The sequence below is a fragment of the Cydia fagiglandana genome, chromosome 15, assembly GCF_963556715.1.
Source record: "Cydia fagiglandana chromosome 15, ilCydFagi1.1, whole genome shotgun sequence".
Lineage (NCBI taxonomy): Eukaryota > Metazoa > Arthropoda > Insecta > Lepidoptera > Tortricidae > Cydia > Cydia fagiglandana.
This window is the reverse complement of record NC_085946.1, coordinates 6,905,548-6,926,460: the sequence shown is the minus strand read 5'-3', so window position 1 is coordinate 6,926,460 and position 20,913 is coordinate 6,905,548. Positions and strand designations below refer to the sequence as shown.

Below are 20,913 nucleotides of genomic sequence, written 5' to 3'. Positions count from 1 at the left end.
CTTATATATTGATTGCTCCCAAGGTTGTCCTAAAAAACGGACAATGCCGTTATACAGTTTAAAAATATAAAAACTTTTAAAGAATTACAGGGCAAGAAAATTTAAAATTATTTCAATAACACTAGTGAATGTTTGAAAAAAATGTTTAATTCGATTACTAAGAAGAAAAAACTTATGGGAAACATAATAATACCATATTTACTTCTAGTGTTGATATGTAAAACGACCCAAGTACAGGTATATTAAACAAAAAATATACATTTTAAAGCTATGCATACATGGAAAATACGCTCATAAAGCTAGTTACACATTACAATTATTGTAAGTAATATTACTTTACTTAAATGACCACACCGTTTATCACTATGGTCTCACAGTTGTATGTCTTGCTTGTTTTCTTATTACCCGAACTATCTGGAACCTAAGCTGGTGGTAGAGTGTAGCTGTAGTTCCAGTAAAAGTTTAGATATTTTTCAGTCTCAATGGCCTCTGGCAACATTTTGGGAATATATGGTTCCTCCTTGGCGAGAACCAGAGTCTTATCTATGTCATGCTCCCAGACCGCAGGCTTTAGTTGGCGGTGCTTGACATCATCAGCTATAATAATATATTCTTGTACCCTAGTAGAAATGCTTTGCTTCGTCTGCCCGACATATGAAAGACTAGATTCGAAATTAGCTATTTACTCTCCTTAATTTCGTAGAGATTACATTTTACAGGCCTCAGGAACTGTAGCATCTTCATCATCGACTTGAAATAGGTTTTAACTGTAGGACATTTCAAGACGTGTCAATAATTTGAATACTAAAGCGAGTTATGCGTTTAATGGCGAGGAATTAAGTTTTGTAGATGGAGTACTAGAGGACAGGTCGTGTTTAGGTCATCAGGTCGATTATTATGAACAACTTTTTTTCCCACAAGGACCACGTTAGACTTCGAAATTATATTTAAATACAGACAGTGCTATTCACAATGAAGCGCACCAAACTTTAATAGCATGACAATAGAAATAAAAGCACGCGTGTTCATAAATGAACATATATTTGTCCATTATATTTGACATCCTCTTAGAAAGTGACCTGGCTGAAAAAGAGTCAGATTGGGGCAAGGCAGATGTACAATCTGCCTCTAGTAAAATTTCGTCATTGTCGTCTTTTTTGCTATCTCACTCTTCTGAGTCAGATGGTGGAACCACCTGAAATTAAAATATAAAAAAATGTACACATATACTTATGTATAACGTAACTCCAACGCAACAATAGCCTATAAAACGACGATAAATGAAAAAAAAGTATATACCCTATGTATGGCAATGTCCGTTTTCTGTCACAATCTTGTCTCCGCACAAGCCGGCACTGTCCGTTTTTTAGGACGTGCTAAATGGTACTTTGTTACCAGTACTATCGACAATGTCACAAAAATGGGACAAGATATATTTCGCAATTTTTGACACAGAATTAATCTATGATTTAATGAGCTTTATATAAAATAACAATATCTAACTCATCTAGTAATAATATCAACAGAAAGAAAACACTTTGGCTATTTACTTTATATTCTATGGTGTCAGGAACATACTCTGTCGCAAATTCAGCGAATTTCAAATTTCAACTGCCGCCTGCGCATAAACCGAATTTTGTCTGATATTGTCTTAAACTAGGAAAAAAAGTACAATTCTCGCACTTTCTTTAACGTACTTTCTTTTCTAGCCTGCACTTAGTGTTTAAACTTGGCGCCACATTTAGTACCTGTACTAAAAAAGTGACACAAACGCTTTAAGGGTTAACAAACTCCTCCTCTCTCCTACTATGCGTAAAACCTCTTCGTTTGTTTTCTTTTCAGTCCAACTGATCTTTGCTATTCGACGCCAGCACCACATCTCGAAAGCCTCCAGCCTCTTCCTATCACGTTGCGTCATTGTCCACGTTTCGCTTCCGTACAGTGCTATGCTCCAGATGTACACTTTTATGAGCCATCAAGCTCCATATAAGTTTTATAATAACCGGGTGATCTGACTTAAGATACTAGTATGCCAGGTCGATCTAGGACGCCTATTCAATTCATATAGTCCACTTTGCCTTCAGGCATCACACGCATGGTTGAGGCACAAATTGAATCCATGACTTGCGTTACACTTTCAATTTCTGAACCTTTCCCGGACGCGTGGGGCATACGACTTTAAAGGTGCGACACATAGGTTATACGTAGGTCAGTAGGTACTTACATAGAAATTAGGAGAACTAACTAAAATAGATTTATAAAATCGAATCAGATTTGGAAAAAATATGTTCTATAAGTAAGTACAAGAAAAAATTTGCCTACCTTTACAATTATTGTTAGAGCACACAACAAACTTTCAAGTTCTGTCAATTAAACTGCCAAAGGCATACTTTATTAGCAGCAAGTAGTTTCAATCGACAATCGATTTAAACTTCATCGGATCATTATACTATTACTCAACCATTACATCAATCATTTATATTCCACATGCATATCTCAATCAATAATTAGGTACAAGTCATTATTTAACTTCTCGCCTTGCGATACTAGCGGCAACAGTACTGTTAGAATGATATATGGGATGTTATTGTTATGACATATTAGTGTTGCCAACGTAACCAAAATTGTTAAATACTATAATGTACCTATGGAAAACACAAGAGGAAGTTATTTCACCTGCAATAATATGTTACTCTTCGAAAGCCGCAAAAATATGTTGCACGCTTTTATGGCTCTACAAATAAGATCGCGTCAGATATTATTGCGTCCTTCGTTGTGTAACATATTATTGCAGATGACTGTACTAGGTAGGTAAATAATAAATAAATAAATAAATAAATATTATAGGACATTCTTACACAGATTGACTAAGTCCCACAGTAAGCTCAAGAAGGCTTGTGTTGTGGGTACTCAGACAACGATATATATAATACACAAATACTTAAATACATAGAAAACACCCATGACTCAGGAACAAATATCTGTATCATCATACAAATAAATGCCCTTACTGGGATTCGAACCCAGGACCATCGGCTTCGCAGGCAGGGTCACTATACCCACTAGGCCAGACCGGTCGTCGTAGGTACATAATGTAAGTGCCAAAGTTGTTAATCAAAGCAGTTGAGTTGGCAACACTAGTAGACCTACTTACTAATGTCCAGTAGTAGTAGTAGTAAAATACTTAATGTTTTTATTTGTATGTCTATTATTGACAATAAGCTACATTCAAAGATAGATAAAGATAAAAATTAGTTTATTCAAGTAGGCATATTACAATGCGCTTATGAACGTCAAATAAAGCTATACCGGCTCCAACCCTACACCTCTGCCTCGAGAAGATTTAAATCCCCCCTCAATTGGAGGAGGGTATCCCAATATGGAACCGGCAACAAATTCATTTGTCTTTATGGAATCAGTACAATACGAAATACATTTGAGTATAATACGAGTATATTATGAATTTTATATGTGCTAAAATATATACATCTTTTATTCTATTTTATTAATCCCTTCCCACGCCGGAATTTAGATTAAAAATCTTCAAAAGTTGCTAAATTTAGCACAAATTTAGTTGCGAAGTTTGTAACACTGTAGTAGTCTATTGTTAGCAAGGGCTGGTAATAAGCCTTTATGAAATCAGATCGGGTGTCATGCACATACTCGTAAGTGAGTGGTTGCGAAACACATTTTGATACATGGTTGCCGTGCGTTAGCCGTGTGGGTGCACATGGAATATCAATAACTGACATTGACATGTTGATTGTGGGTTGGTGGAAGTTGCTAGCGGTTGACTAAATATCAAACAGATATACTTACTCAATCCTTGTTAGGAAACCTTTTAGGGTGCTTACTAAAAGAGCGCTAACGAGACACTCACTAAGCAGTTTGCTGTCTCACAATGTAAAAAGTCTCAAAACCGTCAAATTTAACTTATTAGTATTTGCTGCTACAAGCATATTAAACATACTTATAGGTAAGCATGTATTGTATTATATGTACAACACCAAAATATGTAATAATGTAATGAAATGTCGTCAAGTAGTCCTTCTTCTGCAAATACGTAATCATAGGAATTAAAGAAAGTTTCCAGAACTCGGGTGAATAGGGATGACAGGGGTGACAATTTCTTAAGAACTACCCACAAACACACAAATTGGATCGTACAAAATCTACTGTTATTTTCAATCGCATGATACCTACAATAAAATTCATTAGCTTTTTTTGGTACCCATTTTGGGAATGTTGCTAGATTTCAAAGATGTGTAACAGGATGGAAGTTTACTCAGTTTTGGAAATGTTCAACACGCTGTTCACTCTTACCCTATCCTCATATCCAACACCCAATTGGAACGCAGCCGTATTGAGCAATGATAAAGTGGCTAACATCGCTCGCTACGCTCGACTGCCCGCCGCTAATAATGCCTGCACGACTCGCGTAGTTTCTCTACGCACTATATTCGCGAGGAATAACCGTGGGTGAACAGCTATGTACATATATGTCGGCGGCCGATCGTAAGATCAGGCATATCGTGAAATTCCTAGGCATATCGTGAAACGTGAAAATCTTTGACTCATTCTCTGAGTCGATGGCTCCTATTTCTGGGCAGTTTAGCAACCTAACGAACCTATCCTACCTATATATTGGTTTAATGTGACTATCGTCAAAACATTACACAGGAACATTACGATCTGCCTACCTTACGATCGGCCGCCGACATATACATGGCTAAGCAAATCTTGTCAGTAGAAAAAGGCGGCAAATTTAAAAAAATGTAAGCCCGAAGAGTTATAGTCCCATAGAAAATTTGAATTTCGCGCCTTTTTCTACTGACCAGATTTGTTTGACCACTTATATCTATTAATTCTCATATTTTATTGCATTAGGCAGGAAGAAAACGTTATACTTATACTACTACTCAAGAATCAGAACGCTTTATTTTATTTCAATCAAAATGTGTCCATGCACTTTTGCAGCTCGCTGTATATGCACTTCTACGATCGCTAGTTTCCCTAAGTAACTGGAAAAAGATCTCTAACGGCTAACAAATCAGCAAATCCAATCGATTCCAAACTCACTCTCAGCAAGTCAGGAGGCCTACCGCAAACCACGTTCGATGTGTTGCCTCCCTATCACACTTGCGTACGAATTTACAAGTGCGACAGAGAGGCAACACGTCGAACGTGGTTCGCGGTAGGCCCTCAGCACCCGCGACACTTTCTACCAGTAATTGATCATGCCACCAACAGCGGTTATGTCATGAACATCGTCATCGCAGACAATACCGACTATTGTTTATTTATTATCGCTCTGAATGGGCCATTCAGAGGCGCAGTTTTCAAAATGTTGCTGCTTATATAAGATATTGTTTAGTGTTTACACTGTCTGCGAATGTCGAACGGAATCTTTCGAGCCCAACCAGATCTACAATTGGACGTGTATATGAAGCACACCGCTTGGCCACGGCCAGTAGCCATAACATAAATGCATCCGTCGTGTTTTACCACCCCACACTAGCGTCTTTCGAGCGTCGGCGTCTGTAGTTCGTTTTTTTAGCATTAGAAATAAGGTAAACAATCTTGATGTGTCTTTTAATTGAAAAACACATTTTAAAAATAAGTTACTGCAGATATACTTGGTCAGGCAGATCTTGTCAGTAGAAAAAGGCGGCAAATTTGAAAAATGTAGGCACGAAGGGAGATCGTCTCATAGAAAATTTGAATTTCGCGCCTTTTTCTACTGACAAGATTTGCTTGACCGTCTATATGTAACAATTATGAATCTAATGCGATCATTTATATTCTTTTGCTTTCATAAGTAATAGTTATTGATTCTTAAAAAGCGTTTTTCATTTAAAAGACATGTTACGATCGCTTACCTTCTTTCAAGTTCTTTCTAATGTTAAAAAAAACGAACTATAGTCAACTCTATATGCTGCTCAACCCAACGATGGGCGCAGCGACGCGCGACGCCAAAAAAAAATACTTTGACGGTTGTTATCTTGTAGCTTAGTTTAAGACTAAGTTATTTTCGCTAAACGAATAGGTATTTAATTATATCTGTCGCACAATTATTGCGACCCTATATTCTCTCCCACTGCTGGGGAAAGACCTCTCCCCTCTTCTTTCACTCATCTCTGTTTTGAGCATCTTAGCAGTCTCTCAAAAAGAGTCCAGTTATCCCGCCATTGCCGACGAGGTTTGCCGGATGCCCAGTTTGACTCAAGGAACACCGACTCCGTGGTTCATTTGGATTTCGATTTTATACCTTTTTGTACAGATAGTAGAAGAAGCTATGCAGTAAAAGTGATACAATCTGCAATATACTCAACTCTATCATACATAGGTAGGTATTTGTGCTGCTGACAGTACAAGTATTAACTCTTAGGCTAATACTTCCTTACTATCTTTGCCAAGCGGCCGATGATCTTCTTACTTTATTGCGCTCTTAAATAGAAATGCAGATGCGCAGATTATGTACCAACTAGCAAAAGCATTAGAAACAGCATACCCGTGGGTATATCGAAAGCGTGTATCTTTACCGCTTATAATTCTAAGCTTTATTTTATACTCGAGAAGGTTGCTATTGATTTGATAGAGTAGTTGAGATACGATTTTGATATAAGTTAGGGACATGTGGCATGTATCGTGTGCATGCTAATTTTATTGCCATACCTTGTTGGCCATACCATACCGCAGTTCATTTTATTGGACTCCATTTCCTCTTTTTTGCATTATTAGCGATATTCCTGGGGTATTTTCTTGGTCATAAATTTAATCATTATCCTTTTAGACGTTTATTACGTAAGATGTTATACATAATTTGCACATTATCATATACTTAATACCTTATACCTTGCAATTTACCGATACTTTGTAATTTTCTTTTCTTTTATACAATAATAGGTAAAATATACGAGCAATAAGAGCATGTGACATTAAGAAAATAATTCGGATAGCAAAAAATAATAGTTGATTTGCTTAATATATAACTGACTAATTTCTGTTTATTTTTTAGTGTCAACCCAGCATGATATAAGTATAATTATTACAAAATTCGATTAAAAACTAACTCTTTATCAAATCAACGAGAACCAAACTGATAAGAGTGATAAGACTTACTTATCTCATTCATTACATTATCGACTGTCACACATCGGTAATCAGTGTCATCACGTTCCTTTAACCCTGATCTTGATATCTCGACAACAATACGATATTCTCCCACGTTTTTGTGGACGTGCCTCGTCGTCATATAACGTAATGATAATGGTCCACATAAGTGATAATTATCTTGTGATCGTTATGGTTACGGACCCGTTAAGCAACTGTGCCAAAATTGACTGTCTTTCTTACAACACTGTTAAGCTACATAATTTCGACGTCGAAATTTTAGTTTCAATGTATGCGAAATCGCGTGCTAGATTAAGTTGAGTACAAGCCCAAAATGTTAGAATGCCGTAAAACTAGTAAAACAATTTTAATATTTACAGCAATTTACATAGTTCAAGGAAGTTAGAAACAATAAAGAGGCATATTCAGTGTTTTAAATTACCCATGTTATTTTATTTTTAACATCATCTCAGAGCATCACGTCACGATCACACAAATGTTCAGTTGTAAATTAGATTTTAATAAATCTCAATAATCCATATTCTTATGCATCGCGAATATGGCGAAGCGAACAATTCGCCCGATAGGAAGCTGTTACCTACATCATAGTTGTATTGTATAACTCCTGAGGCATCACATGCAAGACTTAATAATCATTTATTGAAGAACCCTACACTACGTATAACCCATTATAGATTATATTAATAGATTAGTATCGAAGTTAGCGTTTCTAAATACAACTCCGAAGAGTCCGAAGTTTGAACATGCAATGCAACTCGCATGGAACGTTAGTCGTTATTTACGAGTTGGTATGTCTCCGACCAGATATGAGCAAATAAACAGCTGTTGTTCCATCCTCGACACATTTAAATGCCCATTCGTAACCCTTAATGCAACGAGATAAGGTATATACTTAAGTAGTCATATAATTGTGTATCTGTTAAGTTTGGCTCGAGTCGCAGTAACAAAACGAATGGCGCGATTTACTCACACTTCGCGTGTTTAAGCACTTACTAGAGTTTACAAGGCGTATTTCACGGTAGATAAGTTTGACTTTAAAATGGTTTTTATCATTGAAATTAAAATTATCTAGGTACAAACGAAAAAACGGATTTCTTTTCTAAGTAAATGTTATAAAAGGAAGTCTAAAAACAATCGAAATTCATCAAGCTATACTTAACCATAATCATAGGTATAAGCTGCAGGGACCTAATGAAAAACAAACATTTTTTATGTCTTCGCCCTTATAATGATGTGTTCAAAATATAACGATGATTGTTTATAATTATTATAGGAAAGAAATAGTCAACGAATCTATAGTTAAAGTAACCCAGCCATCTTCCTATTCAACCGTAGGTATTGTCCAATGCCTTCATTGCATGCTACATGCATGTACAAAATTATTTTTATATCAACTATCGCGGGAAATGCATTATACGGTATAATGTTATTCGATTTATCTCAACTTACGATCACGTCGGTCCATTAAAAAGACAATCAAGTTGAGAAGGACTTTCATCGCCTAATGACTTCCACATTGGTATAGAGAAATCGCCGCGCACTACTTCAGTGGTAAATTAGGTAGAACATTGAAATTATTGCTCTGCCAATGTATTTTTTACACAACATGAAAAGTCAGGCATCGTTACACTGATTTCTATCCAATCATCAAAACGACTAGACGCGGGTGCTCTCAATTTCTCGTGGATTTATCGCCTGCCTGCAATATTGCCACGTCTCAAAATTTATGATTAACTATCGGAGATACAATCTTAATTAAAAATAATAAAGTTAATTTTCCTATAAAAAAAAATTTGTTGCCCAATAAGGCAATTGCAGACACGAAACGTTATCATTATTCGGATCCAATTTGAAGCCGGTAGCTTCATAATTATTAATTATAATTGGTATTTGACTTTATAATATGTTGTCAAACAAGGATTATTTGTGTTAATTGTCGCGTTCGCGAATACTCTAATTCCGATAAAAAAGAGGCTTACGATGGCAATTAATTGTAGTTAATAATGGACTCGATATGGATTATTAATTTTTGCTACTAGAGTAACTACAGATAACGACGTTAAGCATTAAGTGCAAACCTACACATATTATGAGTAGGTAATATTGGAGAGATTTAGCTCCGCAATTGAAAGCAAATACATGAGTAACTACAATATACATTAGTAAGATTTTTATTATTTTACCTTAGTTAAGATATTTATTTTACGATTTTTGATAATATGTACAGCGTAGTTTGTATTTGTAACTTACTTCGTTGCCACACTCATATCTAATTAATCAGTTATTCTTGTTTTATACTTAAATGTTTGTAAGATTACATTACTTACTTGGATTGCATTCAGATTACACATATGAAGTTTATTGCAAGGAACACATACCTAACACCTATCTTGCGTGGAATCAAAGCCATATTCAAATGCAAATGCAGTGAACGTAGCCACAGGCATTGTTAGCCTTAATCGCGCCAATTAGGAGTTGAATAAACAATGACAACATAGACATTACCTATGAGCGATGGACGCAAAAACCGTGTGTGTAAACGGCCTTTCATTATGACACTCGTACTTACATTATATTATAACATCTGTAGTTAGCGAAAACCGCAGCGCGATAAAGGTTTTGTTAGTACGCAATACGCATACACCTAACTACATATTTATTATTAGCTTTTGGTGCGACTTCGTCCGCAAACGGCGCTAATCTCCATATCCTCTTATATACATACCATGTTTATACTCTTTTTTGTATCAATTTTCAACTCCCATTTGCCCGCCTAAGGGAACGAATAGTAAACATATAATACAATGAAAAATATATATGAGATGTCGTACAAGTTAGCTTTGTAAATAAAGAGGAACTAGAATATTAAAATTAAAAAAAAATCTTGTTACTAATGTATAAATCTATGTCCTCTTTTGTATTATATATCTGCCTATGTCTGTTTTTTTCCCCAATAAAGAAAATAAATAAATATTGGTCCGTCTGGTTTAAACTGTTATACCTAATCGACCAATCCTTAAAAATAGTTTTCTAACTATTTACGAGTACATACTCGTAGTTAGACCATAACATGAGACAAGATAGTAGACCGGCCAGCGAAAGAAAAGTCTTCTAGAAATCGATTTTCGCTCATGTCGTCTCGAATATGGGTGAATATGGTATCGATGTATTCAGTGTAATGCCCTAAACACAAATATACGGGTGATCAATCCAAATGGGTCAGTAGGGAGAAGTCAGAAACTATAAGAGATAGCGAAATCTGTTCTTAGGAACCATGGCTTCGATTTTAGATTTAATAATAATGGCATTCAATTTTTTTTTTTAATCTATCATACATAATCGGGATTCGAACATGGTCAATATTCTTGTTGTTTGTTTGTATGGCAACTTTTAAACGATGCGTGATAGCTGGGGGGTGCTCGACCAAATATCATAGAGGTCCCCGAGACAAAACAAACTACATTAAAAAAAATTCAAAATGGCCGACATTTTTAATTTTTTCAAGTTGGTCCGAGCGCGCTGAGATTTGGCATGCGGCGAGCCTAGGGGCCCAAGATTACCATGTCAAAACATTTTTTTGAAAAAATCCAAAATGGCGGCGGACACGGGCAAAGTCAAATTTCCAAGTAGGTTAAGCGAGCCCGAAGGGCGAGCTTCAGGCCGGGAGGCCGAAGGCCGACCCCGGCGGAGGGCCGAAGGCCCGGAGCCTCCACCCCAACTCCCAATAGGAAAAGTGTTGGGTTGTGTTTAAGCTCCAACTGCCCCCTCTCATGTGACGCTTCGGGCCTTCGGCCGTACGCGGAGCTCGGCCTTTGGCCTTCGCAAGCCTCGACGCTTCGCCGTCGGGCATTCGGCCCGCCGGCTTCGCTCATCAAGACAGTTGACTTGGTAGAACGCTTGGAAGCACCGCATTCACGCAGCTTGGCCTTCGGCCTCGCGTTTTGGGAGTCGGCGTAGAGGCTCCGGGCCTTCGGCCTTCCGCCGTGGTCAGCCTTCGGTCTCCCGGCCTGAAGCTCGCCCTTCGGGCTCTGTTAACCTACTTGGAAATTTGACTTTGCCCGTGTCTGCCGCCATTTTGGATTTTTTCAAAAAAATGTTTTGACATGGTAATCTTGGGCCCCTAGGCTCGCCGCATGCCAAATCTCAGCGCGCTCGGACCAACTTGAAAAAATTAAAAAAAAGTCGGCCATTTTGATTTTTTTTAATGTAGTTTGTTTTGTCTCGGGGCCCTCTATGATATTTGGTCGAGCACCCCCCAGCTATCACGCATCGTTTAAAAGTTGCCATACAAACAAACAACAAGAATATTGACCAATGTTCGAATCCCGGTTATGTATGATAGATTTAAAAAAAAATTTAATGCCATTATTATTAAATCTAAAATCGAAGCCATGGTTCCTAAGAACAGATTTCGCTATCTCTCATAGTTTCTGACTTCTCCATACTGACCCATTTGGATTGATCACCCTGTATAAGATGACAAGCGCGAAAGTGGTGGGGGCAGTTGCTGTGACGTCATAAAGTCGGCAGTACAAACTTTTTTATTTATTTTCTTTTAAACGAAAACTAACCTAAAGCCTGTGCCACCGGCCTGCTAAGTTTTGAGAACGCCGTCCGGGACAATACAACAACAACGGATTTCGGCTCCATTGTAATTATTGTTTACTAAAGTGCATCCGTGCCATTTCATTATGCAAACAGACCGTACGATCGTTTAGTATCGACGCGAAGGGAGGCGCGAAAAGACAATCCACGAAACATAAGGTGCACAAACAAAGTAAAAAAGTTTCAAAACTTGGTCGTAGTTATCCACGCAATGACAATGATTATGATAGATATTCTGAAATCTAGCGGTGTTAAAAAGTGACAGTGGTTTGATAAAAAATCGATAGAATTGGGTTGAATGCCCTTGTTTGGCGAATATTAATAACTATACATCGCCTATTGTATTTAAAGCCTCAAGGAATTTTGCTAGCAGTACGCAAAAAGGTACCCGGCATTCAGTTTCTTTGAATCGATCTGCAGCTATGTTGGCATTGGTGTTCAGGTCAGTTGTCTCTTAAGCTCTCTACAACTCTACACAGTTTTAATTTAATGGCTCCTCTACACGATCGGCCAACGCCGGCCACTCCAAGGGACGCATTTATGCGTTAGAGGGAGCAAGTGATATTGCTATCTCATTCTACCGCATCGCTGCGTCCCTTGGAGTGGCCGGCATTGGCCCATCGTGTAGAGGAGCCATAAAGGATCAGATAGACATCTGACACCCCAAGAATTACCTGGAGTGTGATTTTGTGCCAGTTAACCATCAAGGAACTGGTACTCTAGTTATACATAACTAGTTGGTAAAAATCACTAACACGGTGTAGATGTTGTGTAGGAGGTTCCCATACACGTACAACGAACGTATGTAATTATACTCTCGTAAAAACTGGAGGTTCGTCCGCTTTGTTTGTTTTCCGACAGATAATTAATAATATTCGTAATAGGTACTTTTGCGCCGAAGAACAGGCTATGAAATGTATATTTAAAGATGCAACAATAGTCCGATATTGTTTATTAACTTCCATAAACAAGTGTTACATAATCACAATTTGCGCTCAAAAGTAAGTTCATTATTAGGAATATTTTGTATTTAGAACAGTTATGAGTAGTAGTACATTTCCAGATAGAATAGAATAGAAGAGAAACACATGTTGTGCCGACCCCACATAATGATAAGGGCAGGAAGAAGAAGAATATCGTCTTTCATCTTTAAGTGGTTAACTCTAATTTCAATTAATTTGTTACAGGTAACACGAATAATGTCCCTGTGAGCGATGGACACGCTAACATGGTTGTCGTTGGGGCTACAGTTGGCGGCGCTGTGCTCGATCGTGGGCGCCCTGCTCTTGTACCTGTTGCGGAAGGTCCGCGTGGGTGAGGTGCAGCCCGCGGACAGCGCCAAGACTGTGCTCGTCACGAGCGTGGACACCGCGCTGGGCTTGCAGGTGAGTCCCGTGACACGCTAACATGTTGCAGTTGGCGGCGCTGTGCTCGATCGTGGGCGCCCGGCTCTTGTACCTGCTGCGGAAGGTCCGCGTGGGTGAGGTGCAGCCCGCGGACAGCGCCAAGACTGTGCTCGTCACGAGCGTGGACACCGCGCTGGACTTGCAGGTGAGTCCCGTGATACGCTAACATGTTGCAGTTGGCAACGCTGTGCTCGATCGTGGGCGCCCTGCTCTTGTACCTGCTGCGGAAGGTCCGCGTGGGAGAGATACAGCGCCAAGACAGTGCTCGTCACGAGCGTGGACACCGCGCTGCAGGTGAGTCCCGTAACACGCACTTGTCTGTGCGGCTGCAGCTAGCGGCGCTGTGCTCGATCGTGGCGCCCTGCTGCGGAAGGTCCGCGTGGGTGAGACTGTGCTTGTCATGCACGACTTAGATATGAGCGCCGATAGGCATTTAGCCGACGGCGGCGCGCCGGTCAAAATCGGTCGGCGGCGGCGGCGAATCGGCGGCGTGGCCTTGACTAATGAAACACCTTTGATTAATGAAAAAAGGATTTAAACCAAAATTTGACCGAAAAAACATGTTTTTGCTGTAAGAAAGTTATAAAATATGTGCAATTTTTCAACAAACCGATTTATGTCAAAAATGAGGTCCAAGGCCGAGTTCCACCTAACACTGAAGACCTAATTCCGACGCCTTTCCGTGCGAGGCCAGAAGCTGAGCTGCAGGTAAGTACAGCTTGGCAAAAAAGAGTAGAAATTAAAAAGTGGCAACACTGTAGTGTCGTCCCTTTCAAACCAATTTATATAAGAAAACGGGACGACACTACAGTGTTGCCACTTTTTAATTTCTACTCTTTTTTGCCAGGCTGTATGCAGCTTAGAATTGAACGCCAAGTGTGAGCTTGGCTGACGGTCGAATGCCCGGAACGCCGATTACGGTGCGCTTCTGTGCGAGGCCGAAGGCCAAGCTGCAAGAGAGCAGAGCTTGGAATTGAACTATTGATCCAGTGTAATCAAGTCTGAGGGCCGATAAAGGCCGAGGCCATCACACACACACATCACATTAACGCTTTAAAGACCTGGAGCTTTCCTGCAGGTGCATTCGTGCGAGGCCAAAGGCCGTGCTGCAGTGGAGCTAAGATCGGAGAAGAACCAATGACCAATCATTTTGAAAGCAAGGCCGAAAGTTAGGCTCCTAACAGGGCCGAAAACTTGGAGGTTCAGATAGCGTCTTACTCCTATGCGAGGTATGCGTATTACCGTCACCATCAATATTTTTGAATTATATGGACCTAAAATACCTTTTGAATGTTTTTAAGCTATTCAGACTGGCGCCGTTAAAGATCTAAACTAGGTAAACATATATTTTCTGATTCTGAAAGCAGTAGTATCTAACAAGGTCACGCCGATGCCACGCTGATAGCGCAGCGTCGGCGGCGGCGGCGCGAAAATTTTGTCGGCGGCGGCGGCGCGCCGGCGCGGCGCTCATATCTAGCACGACTGTCACGAGCGTGGACACCGCGCTGGGCTTGCAGGTGAGTCCCGTGACGTGACGCTCACATGGTTTCGCTACTGCAGCTAGCGGCGCTGCGCGCTGTGATCGATGTCTGTCATGTCATGAGCGTTAAATTCAACCATAGATTTAAAAATTTTAGAAAGCTGGTCAAGCTTATAAATAGTAAGCGTCGTAATTTTTCCACTAGCTGCTGACAGAAATAGAAATTTAATTACCTTTTACTTCCAACTCTTCACTGTTAATTATGCTACTTAGCCTAGGACGCCTAGGTAAGTGGCCGCTCGAACCATACTCGTACGTGTAGCTATGCAAGGATTTCAATTAAGGAAATGAGCAGGAAATTGTAAGGCGACCGTTATTACGGCATTATCAGAGACCAATAAATAAAAAGAGCTCCGGACTAAGTTATTTACGTTAACTTGATCATTTAATATTGACGGCGTTGCCAATCATGAGCTAATAAAGGAATTAAGGGACAGTTGCACCAACCACAGTTAGCAGACTGATCAAAGTCACGCAGCAGAGATCTATGAAAACTTCCCATACAGTAAATTTTATCGATCGCTTTAAGAGTGACACGGTTTTGAGCAACCGACCCATCAGGAGGTGGGTTTATAAAAATAAAATCACCTCAATCACGACCTCAGGACTTAAGAGTTCTATAGATTCCTCCTCTTTTTTGTTTTTATAATATTTGTATGAATTTCTTTAGTTCCAGTTCGTTATTAGCTACGCCATCTATTTAATACGTAGGTACAAGGAGGTCCAAGTACAAAATATGTATGAAGATTGACAGTCCTTATTTTTCTTTTTCTTCGGGCATAACAACGATGTCGAGGTGCTACAAAGGCGCTGAAATTAGGCTCGTAACATTTACAAGGCTATAGTAACGCCTGTTCAAGTGCTGGTAACTAGTACCTACTTAGAAAGTGTTTTAGTGAAAATATTATGTTAGAAGGTATTGTTAACTGCTGTGTAGCGACAACCCCCTTATTCATAAACGTCTACTAAAGTTGACAAGCAGATAATAATCGTTTTATTTATGAAGAAGGGGGTAAGTCGTTTGTATTAGGTTTACAATGTTCTTACTGTACATACTTTGTACTTATGTACTATGTGTTTGTTTTATGCATGCTTAACCATTTGAGAGAGCACCACATGGCAATGCATGCAACATGCTAACTCAAGTTACTTTTTAGCTAGATGTCTAGATACAGTACATAAGTAAGTAGGTATTCGTTAGATAAAAGTCAACATTTAATGGTAACGTATAATGGAATTACCTAAATAATCTACCTACTAAAGTAGGTACGAATCTGATTGACCATTCCACTCATACATTAAACTATAAATTACTTACCCTAATACGCGTCCCAATTCTCTATTTTTTTACTAACTTTATTAATTTTCCATATTAATATACCTACCCTTCAGTTTTGTGTTCGATTTAGTGCTTTTTAAATTTTTTATAATTGTTAAATCATGTTGGTGTTTCGTGATTTATATTTGAATAGGACTAATAGGATCGCCATCAGTCGGTGTACCCAGCTATTGATTGTACTCAATATGGAACTTATTGTCGCAGCTTTTTGGAGCAAATGAAAGAAAAAGTAGGGGTCGTGTCGTATCAAAAAGTCAAAGAGCTGGCGCAAGATAGGGAAAGCTAGAAGATACTCCACCGACAAGAGAATAACTCTTAAGTTAAGATGATGATGATGTCAATATTGTTACAGATCGCAACTTACCTCAGCGGCCGCGGCTGGCGCGTGATCGCAGGCTGCCGGCAAGGAGGCCTCGGGGCCAGGCTAGCAGAATCCTGGCTGCAAGCCCACGTGGCCTCAACTCCTGAGGACCAACCGCCACCGCGCTTAGCGACCGTAGAGTTGGATGTCGCCAGGGAAGACTTGTTGGAGGAAGCGGCGAGAGCTACAGCGCAGCATTTACCGGCCGGAGAACATGGTAAGTTTAACTGACCAAGCTTTAGTAACTAGTAGAATGACACGCGATCGCGATCCAGCAGAGCTGGCTGAGTCCTGGCTACAAGCTCATGCGACTACGAATCCTGAAGACCAATCATCTCTACGTGCCGTAATTTGAATATGTAATTAATTTTGAAAACAAAAACTAACCATTTTAAACATTATTGCTTAGAAGTTAGGTTAGTTTAAAAAAATACAACAGTTTTACAATAGTTTTATAAGTATTTTGAGTTTTTGAGTTGGAGTAGAAAAAAATATAGTTAAGTTCCTACTTAACAAATGTTTTACCATTATATCAATAATAATAATAAATAAAGATAAGAAGAAAAATAAATAAAGATATAATAATAATATGTTTTATAATGTGTTTATATGTAATTTTTATTGTTTTGTAAGTGTTTTTATATTCATATTATAAAAACCCTAGCCTAAGACCCTATTTGAATAAAGGAAATAATAATAAAAACTAGTTAAAATAGCTAGACTCCGTAATAGGACGTTTTCAGGTAGGTCACTAGGTATGGTATAATATAAGTAACTTAATAGGTACATAACACATAACGTAAGTGGCGCAACACCGCGTTAAGTTACGAAAAACTAACGCACGATTACCTGCGGTTTCAGTTATTTAATGATCCAGTTCAATGCTCTGGTAATTTATCGACAAATTCTACAAGAAAACAAAAATCGAGTCGTTTCGACATATTACATTTTATGACATAAATGCTGTATTTTTGTTTCTATAAACATTAGTGTACATTACATAATACAATGCATATTGTAACAAAACACAAAATAAAAAATAAAATAAATCAAAAAAAAAAGAGTGCACTGCCCGGGAATCGAACCCGGGTCGCAAGAATGGGAATCTTGCATGATACCACTACACCAGCAGTGCTTATTTGTCAAGGACAAAAATTAGCTTCAGTTTGATCTCATATATAAAAATTTGCCCAAATTTTTATAAAATATAATAACTGACCCATTTTAAAACTATTTTTAGGACCATTTTGTGAATAAAAAGTGAAACAGGTTTAAAAACTGTACTTTACAAAGTTACAATCATATGGACACGAACATGTAACGCCATCTATTGACGTATTGCTATAAGTGTTAGACAGCAACAACCGGTAATGAAGTTGCGCAGCAAGTTATCACTAGCCTAGCGAGCATTCCATTCGGCTAGCAAGATAATTAGCTTGCGTATAGATGGCGCGCAAGTTAAAACTATAATGGCATGGTACTAGCACAGGTACCTATGTACCTAATACCAACTAATACCTAATATTTAATGGCTAATATGAATGGCACTTGGCTGATGTTGTTTTTATTCATCTCTAACAAACTATTTTTAAAATAATAAATGCATGCATATTTTTTTTGAAACATATAAGTACTTACTTACCTATTGTATCGTTATTCTTCATTCCAGGAATATGGGCAGTGATTAACACGGCGGGCAGCAGCGGGCGCGGCGGTGCCTCGTGCTGGGAGGGCGCGCTGCGAACGAACGTGCTCGGCGCGCTGCGCGTTGCGCGAACATTCGCACCGCTGCTCGCTGCTGCAGCGGTCGACCACCCGCACGCTGGCCGCTTGTTCTACATTGGTAAGTGGAGGGCACGCTACGAGCGAACGTGCTCGGTGAGCGGTGCGACGCACGAACACGAACGCTGCTGCGGCGGCAACATCGGTTGATGGTCTATCCAAGAATCTGTAGACTCGGTACTGTGGATGACAATTAATACTTTCTTTTCTTATTACCAGATTGTGAATATACTTTTATGTCTTTTGCTCTCTCCGATATTTAGATCAAACAATCAAACCTCTCTTATTTAGGTACCTAACTACATTTACACCGCATTACTCTCATTAGTAATTTGAAATGAATTGCGTTAGGAATTTGAAGGAATTCGTTGTATGTATTTGAAATTTGCACAATCTGCTTTGGCTTAGGCTTGCTTATACAATTTATTATTTAAGCCAATGTTCAACACATACCTATTGGCGCTCAATACCTCTAGATCTAATCACTAGTTGAAAAAAAGATTATCTTCTTTATCTTGAAACTGGCTTATTAAATAGACTGATCAACGATTATTGATTTGGCGTTAATGAATCATGTTTTTGCTGTCTTATTACGATACAATTAGTAACCTTTTTATACTGTTTCCAGGCCTAACATCGGATACGGACTGCGAGAGCCTGTCACGCGGCGACGACGGCGGCGCGGGCGCGGCCGCGGTCCGCTGGGGCGTGTGGGGCGCCGCGCGTGCCCTCAGGGCTTCGCTGAAGGCCCAGGCGCTCCATGTGGTGCTCCTGCACGCACCGGACTTGTCCGCTGCGGAGATATACTCACCGCCGGCGCAGCTGACTGTTCCGAGCCAGCCGGCTAGGTACAAAATGTTCCCCTACTTTCAATCCTGAGTGCTAATAGGAAGTAATGGCAAGGTCGCCATGTATTGTGATAATATGCGTGTCACATATTATATGTAGCACTCAGTAGGTACACTACTTGTGATAAATATGATGACTAATCATTCTCAGGCCACACCAGTCAACTATATAAAACGAAAGCTAAGGTGCGTTACCTACATTATAACGTACATTATGACTGTGCGCTGAGACGTTTTGGAATTATCTTACTAAATAATATATGGGCCTAATAAGTACTTTGGTTTAGTACTCGCACCTATCTTCAAAGAGCTATATATTTTTTTTAGCCGGCCAGACACTCCGAGCTCGGACGTGAGCTCGTCCACCACCTGCGCGGTCACCATGCCTGGCGAGGCCACAGAGTACAGCGCCAAGGTGCTCCCCACCAGCGCCCTTAAACTGCTCGAGGAGGCCCTTACCACCCCCGCGCCCAGAGACACCTACTACCTGAAGATGAAGCACGACTCCTGGTTCACTAGGATGCCTTCTTTGAGAGTCACGCATTAGCTACCTTTCTGTCAGTCTTGGTCTATCAATACCAATGGGTTTTATTTTAAGTCATGTCATAGACAGAATAAAGTAAATTCTTTGCGTTTCTGATAGAAGACATTATGCGGATTATGCCATGCCGAAAATCTTTTAAGTACCAAAAGCGCGGTGCGGAAGGTTATAGGCGGCAATAGGCAATTGTTTTTATTTATTGATCTGGCTGAATATGACCCAAATTATCAAGGAATGTCAGAATATGATGAGGATTCGTTTTTATCTCACCGTAATGGGCATTACTTAATTTTCAGTTGTAAAGTTAGGTTTTACACAAGGGATACTAACATTAAAGTTATTTATGATAAGCATTAATCTGATTTAATAATTAGTATATTTACATTTGTTGTAATTTTAATTCTAATGGTATGTTCTTTAATGAATAGAGAAGTAATGACGCATAAAAGTACCTAGCAACCGTTTGGTATTGATAAACTTAAAGACCGTAAACTTAAAAAACTGTTTTCCCTTAATTAAATTGAGGTGAAGGTGCCAAATCAAATGTTTTCTAATAATCTGTTTTCGGTTTATACTCACTTAACTATAAGGGTCAAATTACTTTCATTTATTTGTATCTTTCGTTAGTTTTTAATTTAATTTATCGACCTCCTTATCCCACATCGAAGGCACGGGATAGAGATGTAAAGTGCCAAATTTTCGTCTGAAAGGACTGACTTAATTTTGATAGCGTTTCGACTTGAAATCAGATTACATTAAGACTGTATGGAGAAGTGGTCAGTCCCTTCAAACTATTACGATGCTGACGGAACAGTCTGTCATACACGAACACTTGCTGAACGGTGTAATTAGCACTTAGACCGCTTTTATATAAAGTAACATTTTCAGACATCAACAATAGGTACATATCTAAGACTTACGTACGCTATGGTAAAAGAAAAAGCACCATTTTGGTTACAGAAAAAGCAAGAAAATGGGAAATCATTAATTTATAATATAAAAGCCGTCTTATTAAATTGTGAATTGTAAATAGCTGGAGCTCACTGTGCTATATGCTTGAATACTTCGGGGTTTGAATGAGTGCAGTACTATTGTGTTATCCAGTGAAATGAATGTATTGAATGAGAATATACGGAATCTTTAGTTTCGTAAATTATAAAGTTTTTGTCCAGAATTGTACTCAATCATGCCGTCTAATCGTTAGTGCTGCTATTGATGGTTAATGTAAATAATGTTTGTATATTAAAAAAATCTTCTATTAAAAGGACTTTTATTTTATAACGAAAACATAGAACACACCCACCCACCCACTTTTAACCTCAATAAGTATCTCATAGGTATAAATAAGTACCTAATA

At 39.0% G+C, this 20,913-nt stretch overlaps 1 protein-coding gene and 1 non-coding gene across 2 annotated transcripts in view; one reads left to right on the top strand and one right to left on the bottom strand.

The window, feature by feature from the left end:
• Window positions 1-20,820, top strand: part of LOC134671220 (uncharacterized) — a 62,777-nt gene extending 41,957 nt beyond the window's left edge. Inside the window, exons 2-6 of the mRNA XM_063529016.1 lie at window positions 12,927-13,124; window positions 16,377-16,602; window positions 18,055-18,228; window positions 18,796-19,015; window positions 19,343-20,820. Coding sequence (XP_063385086.1) covers window positions 12,954-13,124; window positions 16,377-16,602; window positions 18,055-18,228; window positions 18,796-19,015; window positions 19,343-19,562 — 1,011 coding nt within the window. The 5' untranslated portion in view covers window positions 12,927-12,953 and the 3' untranslated portion in view covers window positions 19,563-20,820. The remainder of the gene's footprint in view (window positions 1-12,926; window positions 13,125-16,376; window positions 16,603-18,054; window positions 18,229-18,795; window positions 19,016-19,342) is intronic.
• Trnag-ccc (transfer RNA glycine (anticodon CCC)) lies at window positions 17,450-17,520 on the bottom strand. Its single transcript has one exon. It is a non-coding gene; the product is annotated as a tRNA-Gly (tRNA).
• Window positions 20,821-20,913: the final 93 nt, after the last annotated feature.